Source organism: Perna viridis, chromosome 9 (genome assembly GCF_037379345.1).
Source record: "Perna viridis isolate PV_CMFRI_1.1 ecotype Kerala chromosome 9, ASM3737934v1, whole genome shotgun sequence".
NCBI lineage: Eukaryota > Metazoa > Mollusca > Bivalvia > Mytilida > Mytilidae > Perna > Perna viridis.
In genome coordinates, this window is record NC_142453.1 from 18073279 (window position 1) to 18095687 (window position 22409).

A 22409-nucleotide genomic window follows, 5' to 3' on the forward strand; every position below is an offset into this window, starting at 1 on the left:
ATATAGATCTTTTGAAATCTCGAAATTTTCACCTTTTTCACTTGGTTTCGACTTCTATAAGGCAAGTATTTCATCTTTTCCGACCTATCCTTTACACCTGTCTGTTCTATTTGAGAAATAGATAGATGTCCAATAATGTCGGGTGTTATTTTTGCCTTTAAAAATGATTCTAGAAGATTGTCGAAGCCTAATTATTGCAAAATTTCCTCGATTTTTTTTATTACAATGTACTGTACAAAATTGATCGAGTTTAAAAATTCCGAACATTTAAGCCTTTGATTTAGATAATCAAAGCTTTTTACAGCATATAATGAGGTTTGAACAGCATATAACGTCGTATAAACAGTATATAAAGAAGAGTGCGGATGTAGAAAAATACATCGCATAGATAAATAAAACCATTGCATATAAAGATGAAACCACTGCATATAAAGATAAAACCACCGCATATAATGGCAATCCCACCGTATATAAAGGTAAAACCGCCGCATATCAAGATAAAACCACTACATATAAAGATAATACAACCACATATAAATAAGAAAGTATCGAATATAAAGAAAACAGCACCGCGTATAAATTGACCAGTTAAGACAGTTATGGCGTTCCATAAATAAAAATATCAAAATATTTCTGAACTTACTTTATTTTTGCCTCGCATTTTACTATGAATGTAAAGATTCATCCATATATTGTTTTTATTTTAAGATTTTACATAAATTACACTGTCAATGTGGGTTTCATACTTTGTGGTCAAATGGAAGTTTAAATTCAGTTGGATTATCTCAGCTATCTTATTTTTAAGGCATTAGCCAAACAGCGAGGGACTCAGCTGTAATCAAACAACTGTGACCCAAAGGAAAGCGTAAATTAAGTATAATATCAAAAATTGCAAATCCTAGAAAGCGACCACAAGAAAACAAATGCACAACATTTAGAATAGTAATATTCTGTTGATAAATATTCTTTCGTGGTTGGTTGTGTCCAATTTTGTGTGTTCATTCTATGATCATGTTTTAGTCTTGTGTTTCGTAATCTTTTATAATGATTAATATGTAATTTTTTTTTTCAAAAGTGGAAAAAGCAATAATGAATATTTGGTGCATGAGCAGAAATGGGTTAAATAAAAAAAAATGAAAACTCTGAATCCATGTCTTACATTATAATGTTGTATTACTTAAAGTAGTCATTAACGCAGGTTTGCGCGATTAAGAAAAAATTCTATTTATAATGATAATTTAGTGTGGTGTCTTTAAAGATAGGGATGATTGTTTAAATATACTACTTTGGATTTATCATGTTTCATTTGCATGTTTAGATATGAAAACTGCATTTATATATACATATATGAATAAACTACAATATACCGTTTCTCTCTTGTATATAAGTTTGAGATAAAAATTGGAAAAAAAGCGACCGAACGGGCTATCTAAGGTGGGAGAAATCCTTTTTATAAATGGTTTGCTGTCGACTTACATGTTTCATAGAGAGACTAAAAAATAAAGAAAAGAGACCAACGAGGAATACATGTAGTCTTTAAGAGTAATCAAGGGAATAAAGGCCACAGCGGTAATCAAAAGAATGCAATCCAGGGACAAAGACCAGACATGGAAAACAGACATATACAACAAAGAACATAAAGTACCTAAAATCATACATACAAAGTAACAAAAGCAAATGAGCAACTCGGACTCCACTAAAAACTGGGAGCACCGGTAGGGTATGCGTCCTCTGCTTTTCTAGAAACACCCGCCGAGTTGCTAATAAAAAGTTAAGCCCGGGGTAGACAAACCAGGAAAGGAAAACTATGACCCGTTGAATAAATCAGTTTCCATGGTGTAGATGGATACACCGTAACGATCAACAAGTTCATGTTGACGACCATAAAACTTCCGAAGTGATTACTTCAATCTTGTAGCAACATAACCCTGTTCCAGAAGCCTATTTGTTAGAATCTAGCTCGATACAAAAAGTCAGCATAGTTTCGGCAAGTTCTGGCATAACGTATGAGTTGTGATATGAACACTGCATACACAGGTGCTGAAGGGATATTGCCACTGATGAAAGGAAAGTTGACAATTCTGAATGAAAAGTCATCACGTTTGTCGTAAAGTTTGGTCAATAGTTTTCCTTTACCATCGATTTATAAGTGTATGTCAAGATATGAGGCTGACTCCACAGTGTCTGTAGTATCCTTTATCTCAAGTTCTTTGGGGTAGATGCAATGTATTAAATCCCCGAAATTAGGATTATTTAAAGATAATACGTCATCTATATATCGGAAACGGAGATTAAAGGATCTAGCCAAACGATATTCTTCTTTTTCGGATCAGATCAGCTATTAAGTCAGCCTCCTAAGAGTAAAGGAATAGGTCCGGAAGTAAAGGAGCACAATTTGTTTCCATTGGAATGCTAAAAAGTATCTTGAATCTTGAATCTTGACAAAAACAATGTTGTTTTGGGCTTTATCTGCTGGTACGACAACATATTTGTCATGTATAGTAGACAATGTTTTTGCTACATCGGGGTCTTTGAAAACTGGTGTAACCTTGGCCCTCATTGACCTACTTAAAACGTACATTCGTTTCAAAATTAAAGACCTCACGGCCTTTAACCACTCTGCCAGAAAATCAAGGTCTTATGTTCTCGTTTTATATATTTTCCTGCATAGTCCTCGACGGCACCCATAAGAACTTTAAAGTTATTATTCCAATTTATGGAGCGTGGTTCACGGTACTTGGGACCTTTAGAAAGGATATTGCACAGAGATTCGTTTTCGATGATGGTTAAATATACCGTAACGACGTGACCAGAATGACCATATTTGAATGGAGAGTTTTTGCAAGAACAGTCAGGTGGTTTAGCCTGGAAGTCCTCAATATCGAGGTTCTGCAATAGCCTTTTATAAATGAAAATTTTGGATGCAATGAGTGAAGTATAGGAATATGAAATAATGTGTATGGATTTATCTTTGAAATATGGGGTAATTTTGTTGGTAGCGTTTTTGTGATGGAAGATAATAGCCAAATGAATTACATCTATACCTTTGTGACAAACGGTTGTGGAGGAATGATCGTTTTTCTTCATCTTGACTTTTCACACAAACTGGTTTAAAGAGTCTGTGGAAACCAATATCCAAAATTATGGCAACAAGTCTGTATAACGATGAGTTGGGGTCAGAAACATGAGTGTCAAGACTTGTTTTGTAAAGGGAGTGTAGTAGAGTGAGAGGTATGGAATAAAGTTTGGTTCTAATGTGATGAAGTCTAAGAGGTTTTTGCATGAAAGGAAGGAGACCATCTATGGAGACCTCATGTAAGTTAGGTGACAAATAGTGGTGATGGCCGTGACTCCTTTCCCGTCTTGGATTTTTGTCAATTAAATTCATCACATTTATGCTATTGTTATATTGGCTTGAAAGGTTTCCTATACTTTTGATGTTGTCATTGCATACCCAGTCTGCGTATCCAGTACTCCTCTCTTTCCCTACGATAGTTTTTACTTAGAACGGGACTGTTCGTGGGATGGTAATTTTTTTTTCTAAAATACGAAATTTCATAGAGGAGATCGAAAGATCTTGTTGATTGAAGTGTTGATAAACTGTTGGGAATTTGGTGGTGTTAATTCCCGATCGATGACCGCACATTCTTTTGTTAAATAGTTCTTGTGTTTCTCCGACATATACTAAACCACATAAGTTGCATTGTAATCCTTATATAAAGTTTGTTGATTTGAAACTTAAGTCATCGTGACTTCTTGTATGGAAGGTTATGTTTGTAAGGGAACTGGAGAAGTAAGAGTCGGTTTTAAGAATGTTGCATGTTTTGCAAATTTTAATACCACATTTGGTCTGCAGACTGAACGTGTGATTTTGGTATTTTTGTTGAATAGGTCGGGACACTATCCATACCAAATGTAAGCGTGCTAAGATTCCCATCTGGGGGCACCACATTCTTACAGGTCATCAGTGTTTCCGATCTGCTGTCAGGTTCGGACCTTTTTATACTGGGCGACGTCCGAGCCAGTTTTCCTTTCATTAAAACCATTAATATTAAAACTTGTATTACTGGTTGATAATACCCTCGGGGACAAAATGCACCAGCAGAGGTATCGACCCAGTGGTGTGAAAGAGTAATCAAGGGAACCAAGGCCACAGCAGTAATAAAAAGAAGGCAATCCAGGGACAAAGACCAGACATGGAAAACAGACATACACAACAAAGAACATAACGTATGTACTACTTTTGATTTTGATCTTGCTTAAAAATTATTTATGGGAAATCGCTTATTTTTTTCTGTTTCATGTTGTCTTGCTTGAAAGTTATTTAAGGAGGTAGACCTAGGGTAAGGGACATACCTAATAAAATCAGTGTTATGTTTGTATTATATTCAATTTCACCCAAGTCTCTCAAGCTTTCGTTTGAAACAGAATAAAATGAATCCAAGTTAATTAGATGCTTACATAAGATTGATGTAAAATGCTGAATACAAACGTTCCAATGATTTTAAGGGTTGTGTCCCTTACCATAAATCTACATGTATAATTCCACTCATATATATCATATACCGGGGTGTTATTTTAGCTATTTATTTCTTCCCTGATCAATCAATGGTACTTTGATTAGTTTTCAAAAAAATATCTTCATCTTTATTTGTACTTGTAGTTCAACTGTTGAAATCTGTGCGCTTTGCATTCCTACAATTATCACACACGCACACAAATACACATACGATAATCCGCCCTATATATCAGCAATACAAATACTGAAGCGTAGTGGGATAATTCAAATACGTTTAAAATTCAAGAACATGACCTGAACATAAAACAGGAAACAAATGCGATCTACATACACAATATTAGGAACGGAATAAAAATTGACGATCTGGAAAACATGACGTCACATGAAACTAAAGCACAAGTAACATGAAATCTTACAAAAACACGGGCGTGACATCCAGTGCTTCGGAAGGATAAGCATTTCCAGCGGCACCCGCTTAATTTGTAAATGAGTATTATCCGGTAATAGTCAGCAACAATAATGCAGCTCCAAGAAATGAGTCACAAAAGGGGTCATCATTCTTAGGCGACATTGTTCAATTTAATAAAAGTATCATGATGTTAATAAATATATAATTTGGAAAAGATATAATATAGACAAATCATAATTAAGCAATTTTGCAGCTTCGGTAGTTTGTCGATCCGGTAAGACGTTGAATCTATTTGAAGATATCTTCTTTCATTTACGGATTGATGATATCAACAAAGGATGAACGTACCCCTAATTAAAAACGTTTGTTTGACAATATCCGCGCTCTGCAGAGAAAGCTAAGTCCATGTACATAACACAGACTCGATGGTATCTTATCAAGTGTGAAATGTATAGTTCATAGGCTAGAGATGTTGGCTTATTGCTAGTAAGAGAGCGGTTGTTTACTAGTTGGAAGTCAAAATCATAACGCTTGTTATAAAGTTGCGATTTCAAACGTCTAACTGACATTACACTCTCCTGACAAGTGATGCACATAGTTATAACTTGATCTATTTTACAGACGGCGTTATTAGACGAAGAATAAAACGTGAAAACATAACTATTTTAGGTATATTTTATGCTCTTCTTTTCCTTCTCTTCTTACCAATTTCTCTTGGAGAAGTGGCGATAAATAGCCTCCCCTTGTCTCCTCGACATTTGATGATACTCAAGTGTTAGCTAAAACGATGGCTGACGAAATATTACCACAACAGGTCACTCGATGGTTTTAACTTCATTCAGTAGTTTTAGTAAGCACCGACAACTGACAAAACATATGCATGATAAATAATGGACCTGGAAAGCCTATTTATTCTTGCAAATGTTTCATAAGATGTACACCAGCCTATCGTGATTATTTGGCAGGCAGTAAAATCTTTATAGGAATCTTGTAAACTCTAATACTCTAATAAAATTTTAAAAACATAGTTCTTTGATTCTTATCAGAATGTGTATATTATTTGTGTAAATAGTTACAATCTCTATGTTAAAAAATCAATGCGGAAAGATATGGGTAATCATTTTTTTATTCATATGCACACGTACATACAATATGGCAGATATACAAAATTTAAAGGAAAATCTCATTTTCGCAATATGCTTGGACCCGTTTAAAGACCCGCGAAAGTTGTGTGATCACAGCTTCTGTTTTAGTTGTTTGACGAGACATATTGGGGAACATCGAAAACAATCTTTGTTGTTTCCCTGTCCAAGTTATAGGGCGAAAACTTCACCAGGCAAACGTTAAAGTACCAAAATTACTAACGAACAGATTGCTGAAATGTTCCCTAAAAATACGCTTCTTGCAGATATTGAAAAAAAAACAGTTCGGGTGTATGAATTGCATTCGTCTACTTGTGAAAGACATCATGACACACCAGCGCAATACGTTTGTATCACCGATTGTGGAATTTTTGTGTAATGATTGCGCTGTAAAAATGCATAGAAATAAGCAATGGAAAGTTATGGCTGTATATGAAGCGAAGGCATATGTTGGGAGGGAAATACAATCAATGTAGAGCGAGTGCAATGTTAAGATCGATAGTATTAAAAAGTTGTTTTCAGAAGATGAGAAAAAGAAGCGATTGGAAGAAACTAAACAAAAAACACTGAATGATATTGAATTGTTTCTAAAGACAATCGGGAAAACTGTAGAACGGATTTATGAGGATGCAGATAAAGTAAAGAAGGATGTAGAAACAATGATACTCCTTTATTCTTACGGAAGAGAAATATCAAAATTTCTTGAAGAGTTTCGGGAAGAGAAAACAAGACTGACAAGATTGGATGAAAGTGCACAGACAGGATCGATCGAGGTTCTAAAAGAATTGAAAAAAAAAAATAAAAACGAGAAATTACCAATGAGTGAACTACTGCAAAATTCACCTAACTCAGTATTTGTTAAAAATACAAAAACGCAATCGGTAACAGATGAGTTACATAATGCTAACTTAGTTGGTACATTAAATTCAAATTACAGAAACGCTAAAGCGTCACCTAAACTTACGACCAAAAAAGGTAATATTGAATTGCTATCGTTTAAAAAATCAGTTTAGTTGATTAATTAATTTTTATTTTTTTTATATTTTTTAATCATTATTTTGGTACCAATCCCTGTAAGAATAAGGCAGTTGGCGAAACATAGTATGAAAAACCCATTATTTTGATAGCATTATTTGACTATTTGCGCAATCAGAATCAAGGAAAACAGACAGGATTTTCCAACTCATCCTGGACCATTGAGTTACAATTTCATTGACATGCACTGAAAATGAACATTTTAAGGGCAGACAACTCTGTCAAAAAACCCAAGTTTCTAAGATTCTATTGAAAATATTCTGAGCAAATCCAATGATGCAGAGATAAAATAATGGTCTTTTCAGACAGAGAAAGCATCCTTGAGTGATATTGTATTATCAGATCAGTGAGGTTTTTGCATGCATGTTTCTGATTTTTTTTTCCATTTTGCCTGATTCTTACAAACACTTACACATAATACATCTTGATATATGCAATTCTTAATGAGGTCTTGTAAGAAAATTAGTGAGAGATGCTCCGGTATTATATTATTCTATGTTTTAACTACAGCTCAGTATACGACATTATGTAAATAACAGAGCGTGATAGGATAGTCATTTTTTTGTTACACAAGGTATTTTCAAGGAGTAACAAACTCTCTACCATCCCCGAGGCTATATGTTTTGACTTTATTATACTGAATGCTCTATTTTATTTTTTTTCCAATAATAAATCCTATAAATAAGGTTTGTCAGTTTTTTTTAAATAATTTTGTCTTTTGTTTATTTTACTTCATTGGTATTGTTTGCATGTATTTTTCAAAGTGGAAATATCAGCTGTAAAAAAAGACTTTTGACATTTTCAATGTTAAATGATTGATAGACTTTTCACTTACAGCAATAGAATGCTGACAAATATCTATGACATTCAGATCTTTTGCGTTGTTTTGTTTTCTATTCTATATGAAGTCATTATATACAACTTTAAGTTAAGGTCTTCACAGGGCGAAATTAACAAGAAATATATAACTAGTGGTTTGATATTAAACGACAGAAATATAATACATTTTTTGTCCGATGAACACTTTTTTTTCCAGTTCAATCACTTGTTAAAATGTACGACAGAGTTTGTAATGTTTTGGCACAGATTCATAGCATTCACTGTTCGAGTATTGTTCAAAGAAATTTGAATGTTTTTAGGCGGTATATTTTCCTTTCAAAATAAGCACATAGCCAGAGTCATTCTTCTAGTTGACACAAGACAGTGCGCGTACAAAACAGCATCAGTAAATACCCGTCCGTCCATCGTTCAGACTTTGTACATTTTCACCTTAAGGATTACTAGTTGTGAGACTTGATATATGAAAAGCGTAAATTTCCCCTAATTGCACAATAACTTCAAAAACACTTTACTGATATTTTTTCTAGCTATTTTGTTATGTTATTATATTATCAATATAAGGTTCTTTTTCACTTTTTTATATTTTGTGTCAAATATTTAATCACAATCAAATTCAGAACTGTATCAAACTTGAATTTTTCTTCCATACTTATACTGTTTACCAGTATTTAAGATTTAAACTCTGCGGACGTAACAAGCTGCATCCCGCGAAACATTTTAAAAAATTGCATTTAGTTTGCTGTAATATTACAGATTTTTAGGCTTCACATTTCTAGTTCTGCTTATAATTTTGTTTTAAGAGTGCTCTTTGTAACTTAACTTATACATGTTTTTTCTGGTCAAATCAAAGAGCAATAAGGGTCATTCGAAAACTGTTATGATAGATGGTTCATATGATCTCGCCTATTGCTATATCACACATTTACACTCTACACTACATAATTTTTTTTCTGTTAAGTAATCTTATATCTACTAGTATTAAAATAAATAAATCACACATTAAAAGTTTAGTTTACTTTCCTTTTAAGTATTAGAACAGCTTGCAGTATCAATTTTGCGTTTTCGTTGCTTATTACATTATATAAACATTATGTCCGATTAAACACCTGATTTGTTAAATCTAGACACTGTATGTCGCTTACAGTACTTGTAATAGGAAAACGAATTCATTTTCCGATATCTTTTTGCCAAACTTTCCTTTTGTTTGTACATGTATCTCACATAAATGAAAGAATAATCAAGGGAATCAAGGTTATAGCGGTAATCAAAAGAATGTAATCCAGGGACAAAGACCAGACATGGAAAACAGACATACACAACAAAGAACATAAAGCAACTAATCATATATACAAAGTAACAGAAGTAAATGAACAACTCGGACTCGACTAAAAACTGGGATCATGGACAAGGTTCGCCGGTAGGGTAAGCGTCCTCTGCTTTTCTAGAAACACCTCTAGAGTTGCTTATAAAAAGTAAAGTCCGGGATATACGAAAGAAGAAAGGAAAGCTATGACACATTGAACAAATCAGTTTTTAGATATGACACCAAAACCACAAATTTAGACAAAAAAGGAAAGATCACAGGAATGTAAAAGACCTACTGACCTACATATATATGAACCCACCAAGAAAGTCCAACAGGGATCAAGTTGGTATGACCAGCAAAAAATGTCAATTAATTTTGCCCTATCTTTTCTCCAATCCACTAGCTGACAATTCAAATAGTAATAGAACTACCATTAAAATGATACACATTTATTAATCAGCCTGAAAACCAAAACAATACAACAGAAATATGGTAAAACAGATCACATTACCTATTTCATGATTATCACATGTTTTATCATGTGACTATATGTAGAGTGAGCTATAGTGACAATAACTTTTGTTATACTCAGTTGATCTCAAGAACTACAATAACTTATTACTAAAATAAAATACAGATCAAATTTCAATTTTGTGTACAATGTGTACTAAGATTATACTGAGTAAGTTGTCAGTTTCAATGAAATTTACATCTCTTCTACAATACAGTATACCATAATATCTCCATAACAAGCTATGTACAGATCCAAGTACTGAGTGACACCACAGAAAGACCAGCTCCCAAACAGAGTGTACATACTATAACAATAATGTCTTATATTTATTGCAAATACAATTGCCTCAACTATATCCAGTGGAATTTGTTTTGATTATCCGTATCTCTTTACCCTCCAACATAAGGGGGAGACTCCCAAATCATGAATGAAAAATCTCCATTGTAAAAAAGATTTGTGGGAGGTTTTTGGTTAAAGTTACTATATTTCCAGTGAAAAATATGATATAGTTGAATTTTTACAATACAAATTTGCTTTTACTTAAAAATCTTCCACATGAATGCAAATTTTACTTAAAAACATTCAAATGAAATGTAAATGGGGGAGAATCCACTGCATGAAATGTTCCATATGTTATCAGGTATGATCATCAAACTTCATCTTTGCAACCAACTGGCATTAAACTGGCACTCAGTAAATAAAATGATAAATTAAGGAGTCAAGTCCCTCTGTATTTTTTAGATGTCAAAGGTCAGAGGTTTTGTAAACAAACAGATGTCACATGCAGTTTGAAACAGATGAGAGAATAACATTATCGTTCCACTTGGGTTGTACCATAAGGTGTTTAAACAGATGCAACTTAAGTAAAAATTTAGGGAGTTTTTGTTCTAGCACACATCTTCCTTTTCCAAAATGATTATGTATATGAATCAAACTTATTGAATGCTGCTGATTATACAAAATAGTAATATTCTTTAAAATGGTTTAGCACTTCCAATATCTGTAGCACGATAAGATATAGTTGTCTGCATGGAAATCTTTTAAAACTTTATTAAATGAATTCAGGGAGTGACAGAAAAGTTAATGATAAAAAAGCAATCCATATCTTATGAAGTTCTGTACTTTTTAAGGATTTCTCAATTACCCATGGGAATTGTGCTTTCATTTTACCATCTAAATTGTAAGTTAAAAAGGGTAGGTTCTTTAAAAAATATCACTTTTCTTCATTATATAGAACTTTATAATGGTAAATGCATTGAAAATAATCTTAAGTATCAATCTAGTTCGAGAAAATTTCAGAGAATCAAAATGCGAAGTCCATGGGGCCTTCAGATGAACCAAAAAAAAAAAAAAGGAAAAAAAAGCATGTAGCACACAAATAATCTCATATACATATACATGTAAAACTAAAATTCTGCTCAGTAAAAAATAGCTGGACATTAAAACAAAAACAATATGCACTAAAAAATGTCAAGATAAAATTACAAATTTCTGAAGCTCAATAATACATGTATATGCCCCCTCTGACATGTAACAGTTGAAAAAGTTATTTTCAGATTCTCTGGCAATGAAAAGTTAACTTTTTGATTCTCCGGCTATTTTTCATAAAAAAACTCATTGAGACTTCAGACATATGAAATACATTTTAATGGCCTTAAAAATCTACCAGGTAGGGTATTAAATGAATACGATAATGTGTAAATTATAACTGGAAACAATAAATGGGCCCCCCTTCTCCCCCCCCCAAAAAAAAAATAAATAAATGCAACAGATGGGACACAAACATGTATTATTTTACAACAACTTGAACAACATCAATCATCGTCATCAGACAGAGTCTCATATTTTGACAACAATAATGGCGCTCTCTCCTGATTCCAGTAAGATCTCTCCGAATCATGCCCCATACTGGATACTACCTGCTGATTCCCACCTCCATATGGCATGCTCATCTGTGAAGAGCTAACAGGTTGGTTTGGACCAGACACGTCAGAGCTCGAATGAGGCCGGCCTGTTTGATCTGGTGCACTAAATTGTGAGGACTCAGGTGCTCCTCGTGGGCTACGTGATCGCCCATATGACATGGAGTGCATTCCTGAGTCAGGGGTCTTACTCTGAGTCACTCTATCCCCCATGTCATGAACATCAGAGCTGCTACGTGGACTGTTGTCACTGTCGCGAGATGACCTTGCAGATTTCGGTCTGTCAGGTCGAGGAGAAGAAATATTTGATGAACTGTCTATATTAGCTGATTCTTCAATGACCATTCGATCAGAGTGAGTACTGTCAATACTTGGGTGAGAGATATTAGAGCTCTCTTCTGCTTCCATTGCTTCATGTTTTGATGATCTACGGTGGAATCTTCCATCCATTGAACTTTGATCAGCACCTATATGTGAACTTCCAACTTCACTTCTATCCATAGACATATGTACATCACTTGAACTTTGAATCTGACCTTCAGATGACCTAGATTGATCAGCATGTGGTCCTCGGCTATTTTCAGAACTGTCTACAACACCTCTGCGAGGACTTCTTGTGCTTCCTGAGAGCCCCTTGTAACCCCCTTTAACAAGTGGCCTTTCATCGTCTGGGCTATCAGGAAAGTCATATTCAGATCTGGGTCCCTTTTTATCAGAGCTCGTAGCTTTGTGCATGTCTGATGTTGACTGAGTGACCTTGGGATGCTCCCTTGGGCCACCACCTTGGGGTATCTTTCCCATCATTTCCTCTTGTTCATTACGAGCTCTGGAACGGCCTAAAAAACGTTTCTTGCCAGTATGATATGCAGCTGGTGTCGAAGAAGCTTCATGTCCTTCAGGAAATGAAGAAGACCCAACCTGTCTGGGGTCAGCCTCTTGCATTTCTGACCCCTGTGAAGTACTAGTTGGGTGTGGCTGGTTCTGACGATATTGAGACTGGTCAGGCTGTTGTTGCTGGGTGCCCATAGGAGACTGTGCTCTCATGGCAGGTGACATATGTTGATGCATTTGTAAACCATGTGGAGTTGGAACTTTTGGAGGAGGCTGATTCCGTTGATGCATCCCTGCTGCCTGTGATCTCGATTGACCAGGCATGCCTTGGCCCTGTGCTGGTAGGCCTGGCTTCTGTTTTTCATGAGTACTATCTTCATTAAGGACTTCAGCAATCTTATTTTTGACATAATCCAGTGTAGAAATATCAGAAGATACCAATGAGGAATCAGACCCATGAGGAGAACTTGCGTTTGATCTGTCTGCACCTAAAATCAAAATTAAACAAAATTTTAACTAATAAAACCTTTGATTACTTCTCTGTCTCAAAATCGGGCAAAAGGTGTGGCACATGAAGGAAAAATCACAAAGATATTGGTGCATTAACAAGTATTCACACCTGATAACCTCCAGAAATCAAAGCGTTTGTATTCATAAGATTTTGATACGTCAAATTTAATTGAAATGCACTATGGAAAAATGGCAAGAAAATTTTCCACACTTTTTCCTTATATAAGCAGTAAAAAAATATCTATGTCTCAGATACTTCAGGATAAATTTAAATAGCTGCTCAGTTGTTTTCTGGATGTATTGATTATATATCTGAGGCAAAAAAAGACCAAATTGAGAAAAATGATGTCCCACTCTTTGTCTGATTCTTACACAGAATGGTACTTAAAATATCCTTTCAATAATCAGACTAATTTTAAAAAGATAACAAAGAGGAACTTGGTAAAGTTAAGAGCAAAATGACAAAAAAAAAATAATCAGAACACATACATGATTTTACAAAGCCAATAGAGAACTGAAATTGGTTGAACCGTATATGACAAGTGCCAAAAAGTGGAAAAAAAGCATATCTGCTGAGAGAAAAATCAGAAATTATTTAAAAAAAAAAAAACAACAGATTTCTGATTTAAAGCTCAGGAAAATCAGGTCTAAATAATAAACAGATATAAAATGAATCCCTTTAATTATAAATTCAATGTTTGGATGGTTATTCCAAATTTCCAAAAAAATGGATGAGGTAGTTTGGAAAAAGTCCAACAATATTACTGAGACTTATTTCTCTGGTAAATTAATTGCAGTCATACTTGCATCTAAATTTTTATTTGTATCTGATGCAATTTTTCATTGTTTACAACATCATTCCACTATTTCAGAAAATGTACCTGGTGCAATTTTCATCCGTTTAAACCATCATTCCACTCACTATTTCAGAAATGTACCAGGTACAACTTTCCTTTTACAAAATGAGAAACCAAGTGAAAACAAACCTTGTTGTTTGGGTTTTGCCAGTAAATTAGATATGTGTTGGTGATTAGCAGCCACTGATGATGTTACATGCATAGAGCCAGCTCTCGATCGTGGGGACCGTGGGGGTGATATCTTTGTTGACTGAGAGTCACAACTACTCTCTACTCCTAAAACAATGATAAAAACAAGTTTCAATACGACTATTTAACAACATTAACGATGAAGAAACCCATGACACCTGTTAACCTTCCCAAATTAGGCGAAGCAGGGAGACTCGCACAAAATCAATGACAAATTTAGAATTTCCCACATAAAAATGTTTAGATTTGTGGGGGATGTTATTTGCCCTCAAACCATAGAATGTAGATTTAATTAGTATGGCTTTAAAGTTCGGCAGAAATCTAAAAGAAGTGCCAAATGTGATCCTAGGAAAGTAGATGGTTATTGATCAGGTCTTTTAATGTTCACATACTGAGTAAATGCTAGATGGCCAAACAGAACTAAATGTATGTTATGAGCCTCCTCCCTTCCCACCATAGAATGTGGATTTTATTTAGTATGGCTTCAAAGTACAGCAGAAACCTACCACTAGACGTGTCAACGGAGACTCTAGGAGAATGTGACTGGTCAGGTCGTTTTCTATCACCTTCACCGTCTTTAGGAGGAAAACCATCGCCACTATGTTCACTATCCTGTAACAAATATGTTAAAATACTCTTGAAAATTCATAAGGCAAATAAAATAATAATTTGTCTGTTTCCTGCTACCCTACCAACCCTAGATGATATTATTACAGTAAAATAAAGAATCTTTATGGCAAAATCTGGAAAACAAAAATTGGACATCTGCCAAAAAGAAAATCATCCCTAAAGATAATTCAAACCTTACTAATTTTTTTTGTCTCCTAGAAAAATAGGCTAAGCTTTTTCTGAGGGATGGACAGGCTGTCCTGAAATCTTCAATTTCAGATTTCCATCTCCATTTACTTCCACTTCATTCCATTAACTACTCATTTTGTTTGCTATGTTGATGATTGCTTAGTTCCCACCCCTCTCACTCTTGATTCTCGACCGTTTAACTCCTGGTTCTCCACCCCAGGCAACCCACTCTTCATTATTTACCTGTGTAAAGGCCACTATTTTGCATGCATACATCTTGATCATGTAAAATGTCCTATTTTTTAAAAGCAAAAAAAAATTCCAATTTCTTAAATAAATTTGTAAATTGGTTTTTCCACCCAAAATGTGTTACATGCCAAGTTCCACTCCACAGTATTAGACAACATACCGGTGGAATATGTCCCTTTTTCCATCTCATATGGTGTGGCTGTGAGAATGATCGAGGACGTGAAGAATCAGACTGTGAAGAATCACTGACATGTGATGATGCAGGTGATGCAATACTGAATGCTGATGCATCAACATGGACACCAGGTGGCGTCACTGTCAAAAGAAAAAAATAAGTATGAAATATAAAACAAAACTTCTTGTGTGTTAGCACACCTAATCTTGGCTAATAAAACCCTTCAATTTTTTTGCAGCAGATAAATTTTTTTACGTTAAAATATTTAGATGTTCATAGTTAGATTTCAGTAATCTTTTATTAGGGCTTCAAAATTTTATACATACTGAATATTACATGACAAAATCTGTATCGCATGCTTTATCAACCCGAGACTCCTATATCAACCCAGGGGCCACCGACCCGTGGGGTGATATAGGTCAAGGGTTGATACAGCATGTGATACAGATTTTAACATGTCATGTTCATTATATCATATATTTTAACTGTATTTCTGTGAAAGGATGCGATAAAAGTCTAGGGGTGTGATATATGGTATGCGATATACGGTAAATGATACAGGGTTTAAATAAACACTTAAAATGCATATACAAAAAAAAAGTTATACTTGAATCTAAATACATGATATTATCAGATTATCACATGACATATAACATTGATCCAATAATATCCTGTGGGAATACTTTCCACTAGAAAAAAATATTTCAATTTTAATCTGGTGATATTTTATAATAAATGAACCGGGCCAATATTTTATCCAGTTTGGGAACTGGAATTTCTTCAATTTGTCGTTCTTCTGAATGTTCTTCCAGCCAACGCGATAGCACTTTCATATCACTCACAGTTTTACATTTTGTATTAATATTCTTCATAGACTCTATATATTCCATGGTATCATCAATCTCTATTTCCATTATACCCAGCTGTTTGTCTGCTTCGTTGCTAGACGCCACATCGTAAACAAATACAATAATTGCCGAGCGTTTATGGAAAGGGGTGTAAAATCACTTACGGAAAGCCATGTAATATCATTCCGAAGCATGTAATAACATTTAGATATCAGCCTGCTTAGACAATCTTGAAAAATATTAAATTTTTGGCCCTAAAACTTGCTTTATTATACAGTAAGAAATGATACTTATTTTCTATAAGTATATGATAAAAGAGAATAACTTTAGAGAAGAATGGATTTATGTAGGTATATACATCATATTTAAACTTAAAACATCATAATGTGAAGTGATTAACTTTTATGAGATTTCGGTCTTTGCTATATTTGCAAGACTATTACATGTACTATCAAAGTACTATTGTTCATTAGGTACCAATTTTCATGGTTTTCGTAGGTAAGTCAAACCATGAAATTTGGTTAGCAACTAACATGAGATTTCCATTGATGTGTATACTGAAAGCCTCAAAACTAGTGTTTCTTTTCTATCCACAAAAATTGGTATCCACAAATAAAAAGTACTTTCACAGTAGTTGAAAAATATTTTGTCTAACACAAGTCCACCCATAACATAAAACTTCTGTTCATAACAAATGAATCTCTTTGAACTAAAACTTACCAGGGAGGTTAGATGATCCATTGATGCGACCCAGAACACTTTCCTTTGTTTGTACTTTATCTGTGTTGTAATCCATCAGTATAATTGAGTTGATGTGTTCACCAAGAGTTTTGGCCGAAGATGGAGGTCGAGGGGCAGTCTCCATACCATCATGAGAACTACTACCTCCACCACCCGGCATGGGGGCTGATCTCTGGGGCTCAGTGGTAGGAGGTTTACTCATTTGTTGTGGAGGACGTTGAGGTGCCTGGCCCATTGCTTGTGGGTGTTCTTGTATCCATTTCTTTTTCCCATGAACTTGTGATGGAGATTTTTGCTCAGAGAGTCCAGAATGGGCACTGCTGCCAGGTGGCGTTTCTACTTTTTTACGATCGGCAGCATTTTCTTTTCCTGCAGCTGCATTTCCTTCATCAACTTGATTTATCTGATGAACAATAATGGCATCAATCAAGTTAGCAGCTGTAAGACCTTGATGTCTTGAGATAGGCCCAGTTTGTGTAGGAGGAGAAGGCTCTGTCCTGAACACCTTTAGAATGTCTGTTGCTTCCTTAATCTGTCCTTTGTTATATGCTGGGGATGCTCTATTTGAACTCCAAGGACTATCAGGCTTTGAACTAACAGTAGATTGCTCCTCTTTGATGGCCTCTTTCCTCATCTTTTCCTCAATCATTAGTTTCTTCTGCCTTTCTCTTTCCCTCTCCTCAACTTGTGCAATTCTTCTATTTTCAGCTTCTATTCGTTCCATCCTTTCCCGATTCTCCAGCATCTTTTGATATTCTTGTTGCTGTGCTGTTCTCGACATCCCACCTTGGTACTGAAGATCTTGGTACTGCCTAGGTGACACAGGCTGAGATCGTGGCTGTGAGGAACTATCAGCAGGATAGGAATCCTGTCTTCTCTCTGCAATGACTGAGGGACGGGGCTTTCCAGTCCCTTGCGTGATGCTACGCATTACATTAGGACTTCCCACAGGTTTGCTCAAGTTCCATCCACCAGGAGAAAGTTTCTCTTCATGTGGTGTACCTCCTCTGCTACCCATATGATGAGGACTAGGTTGCCCCTTGTCTGACATTGTTCCTGGCTGTTGAACTTGCCCAGGTGGGAGATAAACCATTCCTTGACTTGTTTGAAATGGGTGTAAAATCTGTCCAGGACCATATCCTGCCTTTTGTTGAGGTGGCATTGTTTCTTTTGCTCTTGGAGAAATTTGAGGCTCCCGCTCCTCAGGCAGTCTCTGCATCTGCCGAGCTGTTTGAAAGTCATTCATCATCTGCCTTGTACTACTACTAGCTGGGTCAAGAGCATAAGGAGGATAGGCAGTACCAGGGTATGCCTTCATCTGCTCTACGTGTCTAGGATCGAAGAAACGGGGATCAAACACAACACCTCCAGCCTGAGTAACTCTAACACCCGGCTCTGGCTGACGGCTACTAGATCCATCACGATTCACTGGTGTTCCACTGGTAATTGAGCCACTCATTCTGGCCTGTGGTGGAAGATTTGCTCCTGGGTGCTGACCATGACCTATAGGCCTCAGTGGAGTCCCCTGTGTAATGGACCCGTGAGGTGCTGGCTGGGGCAACATTTGCTGGTGGTGACCACTGACTGGAGGGGACTTTGTCATTTGCATGCCTTGCCCTGAAAATAGAAGAAAATATAAACTCTTTAAATACAGTTTTAATATTAATTTACTTGAGTATTTATTATGATTTTGAAAGCTGGCAAAAAAATAAACATACATATGCAGTGATGATGATTGCCTTAATTCATCTCCTAAATATGGCTGTTTTCTCCTAATTAAATACCAAATTTGTCCAAAAAATGGCTAGAAAATCATATCTAATTTTGGATAAATTATTTCCCTTCAGGTAGTTGAAGTACTAGACTTAGCGCCTCTATTCAATATTACACTGGCTAATTCCTAAATTTAACCATTAAAATTAATAATTTCAACAATAAAATTCAAGGTTTTTGCTCAATTTCCAATTAAAAAAAAAAGACACATTTTTTCCAATCAGAAGAGGATTAAAAAAAAAAAAAACAATATCACTGATATTTTGATTAAAGAAGTCAATTCATTTGTAATTTTGTTTAAGATGTAAAGACATTTGATCACATGACCTAAACTCATGCATGTCACAAAATAAGCATCCTGAAATTTAAAAAAAAATGTTCGTGTGTACAGTAAGAGTACAAGGAGTTTCTTTTTTATTTGACAATATTAAAATCTTCATCAGAACAGATTTAAATTAGTGCAGGTCTGAGGTCCAGGACCCTGAACTTCTAACCCAGGACTTATTACATTTCATTAACACAGGTCCTGTACCTTCAATACATTATAATGGGAACCTTTGGTTAACATTTGAAGGACTTTTCATTTGAAATCTACGAAGACCCTGGACCTTCCATCCTCGCAAGCAAATTTGTAATGAATAAACCAAAAACACATTTTTTTAATCCTCAAAACACAGTACTGAACTTTCTAGCATACAGTGAAAGTACTATTGTTCATGAGTTACCAATTTTCGTGGTTTTCGTAAATAGGTCAAACCACAAAATTTGGTTCCCAATGAACAGTAGATTCCCATTGATGGATTTTCTGAAAACTTCGAAACTATGAATTTAAGAATCCTCGAACTTGTGTTTCTTCACCAATCCATGAAAATCAGTACCCACGAATTAAAGTACTTTCACATTATATTTGTTATTTGAAACCCATACCCCACCCAATTTTCACAAGGTCTGAATGCTGCTGGTTAACTTATAAGTAGGATCTACCTTAACTTGTTACAACAAATACCTTTTCCTACTAATGGTGGAGGATGACCAATACTGGGCTGTGATTGAGCCCTGCGTAGCATTTCTGGACTGGGAGCCATTGCAGAAGGATATGGTGAAGACCCAGGAGACATCCTCCTAGCAACTGCTGGTGAATGAGAATGGCGCTCTGTTTGATAGGCAGATGGTGACTTGTGACCATGACCTTCTGATGGTGGTCTGACTGACAGATCTCGCTGGTCTCGGTACTGTGCTGGAGGTCGCTGATGTGCCTGATGTGCTGGAGGAGGTGCTACCTGTTGTTGTGGTGTACGGTGAACTTCTGGCTCCGGTCTTCTATAGTCTATGACTGGCTGTTGAGTAGGTCGTGTAAAGTCTCTCGGGTCACCACGGTAACCTTTATGTGATAAGTCCTGTGGCATTTCCCTTCGGTCAGCTGGTTCCCTTTCTGGTAACCTCTGTTGAGGTATATTAGCATAAGGAGAAGCTCTATGTTGAGCCTGATATGCCAATTCATGTTTGTCCTTGTGTGGTTCTTGGAGATAATGTCCACCAGGGCTATGCATGGGTTGTTGTCCTCTGTGGTAGGCTGGCTCAGTTGATGCTGGTCCTGTAATTCAAACATGGAAAATATTAACTTTTCGCAATGGTTAAATAAGGAAGAAAAAGATACTTGCATAATTATTATTTTTTCAATAATGAAGTGCTAGTTATTTTCAAAAACAGCTTTAATTGATACCCTCTTCTATGTTCGTTTGAAAGAATCTTCAAAATTAATTTATTACTCAATTATTTGTTAATAGCAGACAGCACATGTCTACACAATAAGTACATAATTTTAAACCATCTTTATAATACTGCGTATTCATTAACTCTTCAGTGAAGCTTATGTCAGCTCATAGGTAAAATACTTTCATTTACACATTTATTTTAAATTTGGAAAGGTTATCACACTTGAATATGAGAAGTCATACTTAAGTCACTACGATAATCGTAAAATAGTTTTATCTTCACAAGTAAGGTTCCAAGGAACAAGTATTAGCACTCATGAAGTCAAAAAATGATATAATTGGAAAATTTAGTTTTGAAGGACATGCTTCCTATAACATAAAATTGGTAAATGCTAGAAAACTGCAAATTAACTCACTTTTATCAATGTGTCTCTCTATCATAGTTCTGGGATCTGGTTTAGGTGGGTCAGTGGACTGTCCAAGGTTCCTCTCAATAGCTGAATGTATCAGGTCTCTTACACATGCAGGTTTGTTTATCTTTCCACTACCATTCATTACACCAGTAGACTGTTGGGCATGCACATTTGGGGACAGACTTCTACGGCCACTTGATATCCATGGAACAAGACCAGGCTCCGACTGAGCACTCGCTGGCCTGTGTGGGGAGCCCTGATCACGATTTCCTTTGTTCAACAAATCATATAGATGATGCATACCTTTTGGCTGACCTTGCTCCATAGGTTTCCCTTGTGAGCCCCCTGGTGATGATGATTCTTTGATGATTGGAACTTCGTGGCTTGGAGGTCGAGAAAGTCTCTCTGCCTCAGTAACACCAGGACTCCTGCCATGAGTAGCAGGACTATGAACACTCTGGGCTGATCCTGGCCTTATCTGACTACCTGGACTTTGAAGTGCATGACCAGAGCCAGGTCTTGGCTGGCCAACAGAACCAGGTGTTCCACTCCTACTACCAGCAGCACTAGCTTCCATTGTAGGGCCTGGCACAGGGTACCCTTGTGGTGTCATTGGAATCCCTGCAACACCTGATGTTATGGGGCTTGTAGCTGCATGTCCTGGAGTAACAGAGCTTGGTACAGATGAACTTGGGACAGGATGCATGTTTACTCGGCTCACTGGAATTCCAGAAACTCTGGGACTGAATGAGTCACGGGCCTCACTAGATTGTGGAGCTTCGTCAGCACTTAATGTAGCACTACTATCATTGTCTAAACTCCTCAGGCTTCCCTGTGATGCACTCAGGGGCTTGTTAGATGTTAAACTGTTTGATAAGAACTGCTGATTCTCCTGAGTTTCCATAGGTGTCTCAGTTTTCTCTGATTTGTCCTCAGTTTTGGAATCTGCAATGTTAACATTAAAATGTAAGGCATATTTTGTCTAAATCGTAAAAGTGTAATATCAATTGCTTTGATCGTGGAATAAACACTAGTTTCTCATCTATCAATCCAGATTTATTTTAAAGGTATATGCAGAGTTTCATGTATAGATTTACACACACATCTGATTTTGAGTCACATGCATGGATTTTTACACACACACACACACATCTGATTTAGAGCTACATGTATAGATTTTTACACACACATATCTGATTTTACAAGTCAACAAACATAACAAAAATTAGTAATTATGCAGGACTCTGGCTAAGAATCAGGCATTAGATACATGGTTGGAACCTAAATCTTTCTATTTTCCCATATTTGCTTAAAATGTTGTAAACATAGGTTAACATTTGTTTTTCCATATAACCTTTGGTCTTAAGAGAAATAAATTATATAGAACGTATTGTATAATTCAATATGAAGGGAGATAACTCTGTAAATTACTCTGAAATACAAAAAAAAATATCAAAACAAAAAAAACAACAAAAAAAACAACTTCTTAAATAACAAAAATAAAACTGCGTAGTTTTTTTAGGTGAATCACTTCAGAATTTGCATTGTTTTCACAAAAGACTGCTACTTAAAAAAAGCAATAAGCGAGAATCCAAGAAGTAAAATCTGGATTTGAAAAAGCAG

General features: G+C 35.7%; 1 protein-coding gene across 1 annotated transcript in view; it reads right to left on the minus strand.

Moving 5' to 3' along the window:
• Positions 1–9684: 9684 nt before the first annotated feature.
• The window catches only part of LOC148607161 (uncharacterized), a 68469-nt gene continuing 55744 nt past the window's right edge, over positions 9685–22409 (minus strand). The window contains exons 21-27 of the mRNA XM_088543474.1: positions 20790–21731; positions 19665–20252; positions 16865–18502; positions 15282–15436; positions 14581–14686; positions 14015–14161; positions 9685–13006 (exon numbers count right to left, since the gene is read on the minus strand). Coding sequence (XP_088399600.1) covers positions 11580–13006; positions 14015–14161; positions 14581–14686; positions 15282–15436; positions 16865–18502; positions 19665–20252; positions 20790–21731 — 5003 coding nt within the window. The 3' untranslated portion in view covers positions 9685–11579. The remainder of the gene's footprint in view (positions 13007–14014; positions 14162–14580; positions 14687–15281; positions 15437–16864; positions 18503–19664; positions 20253–20789; positions 21732–22409) is intronic.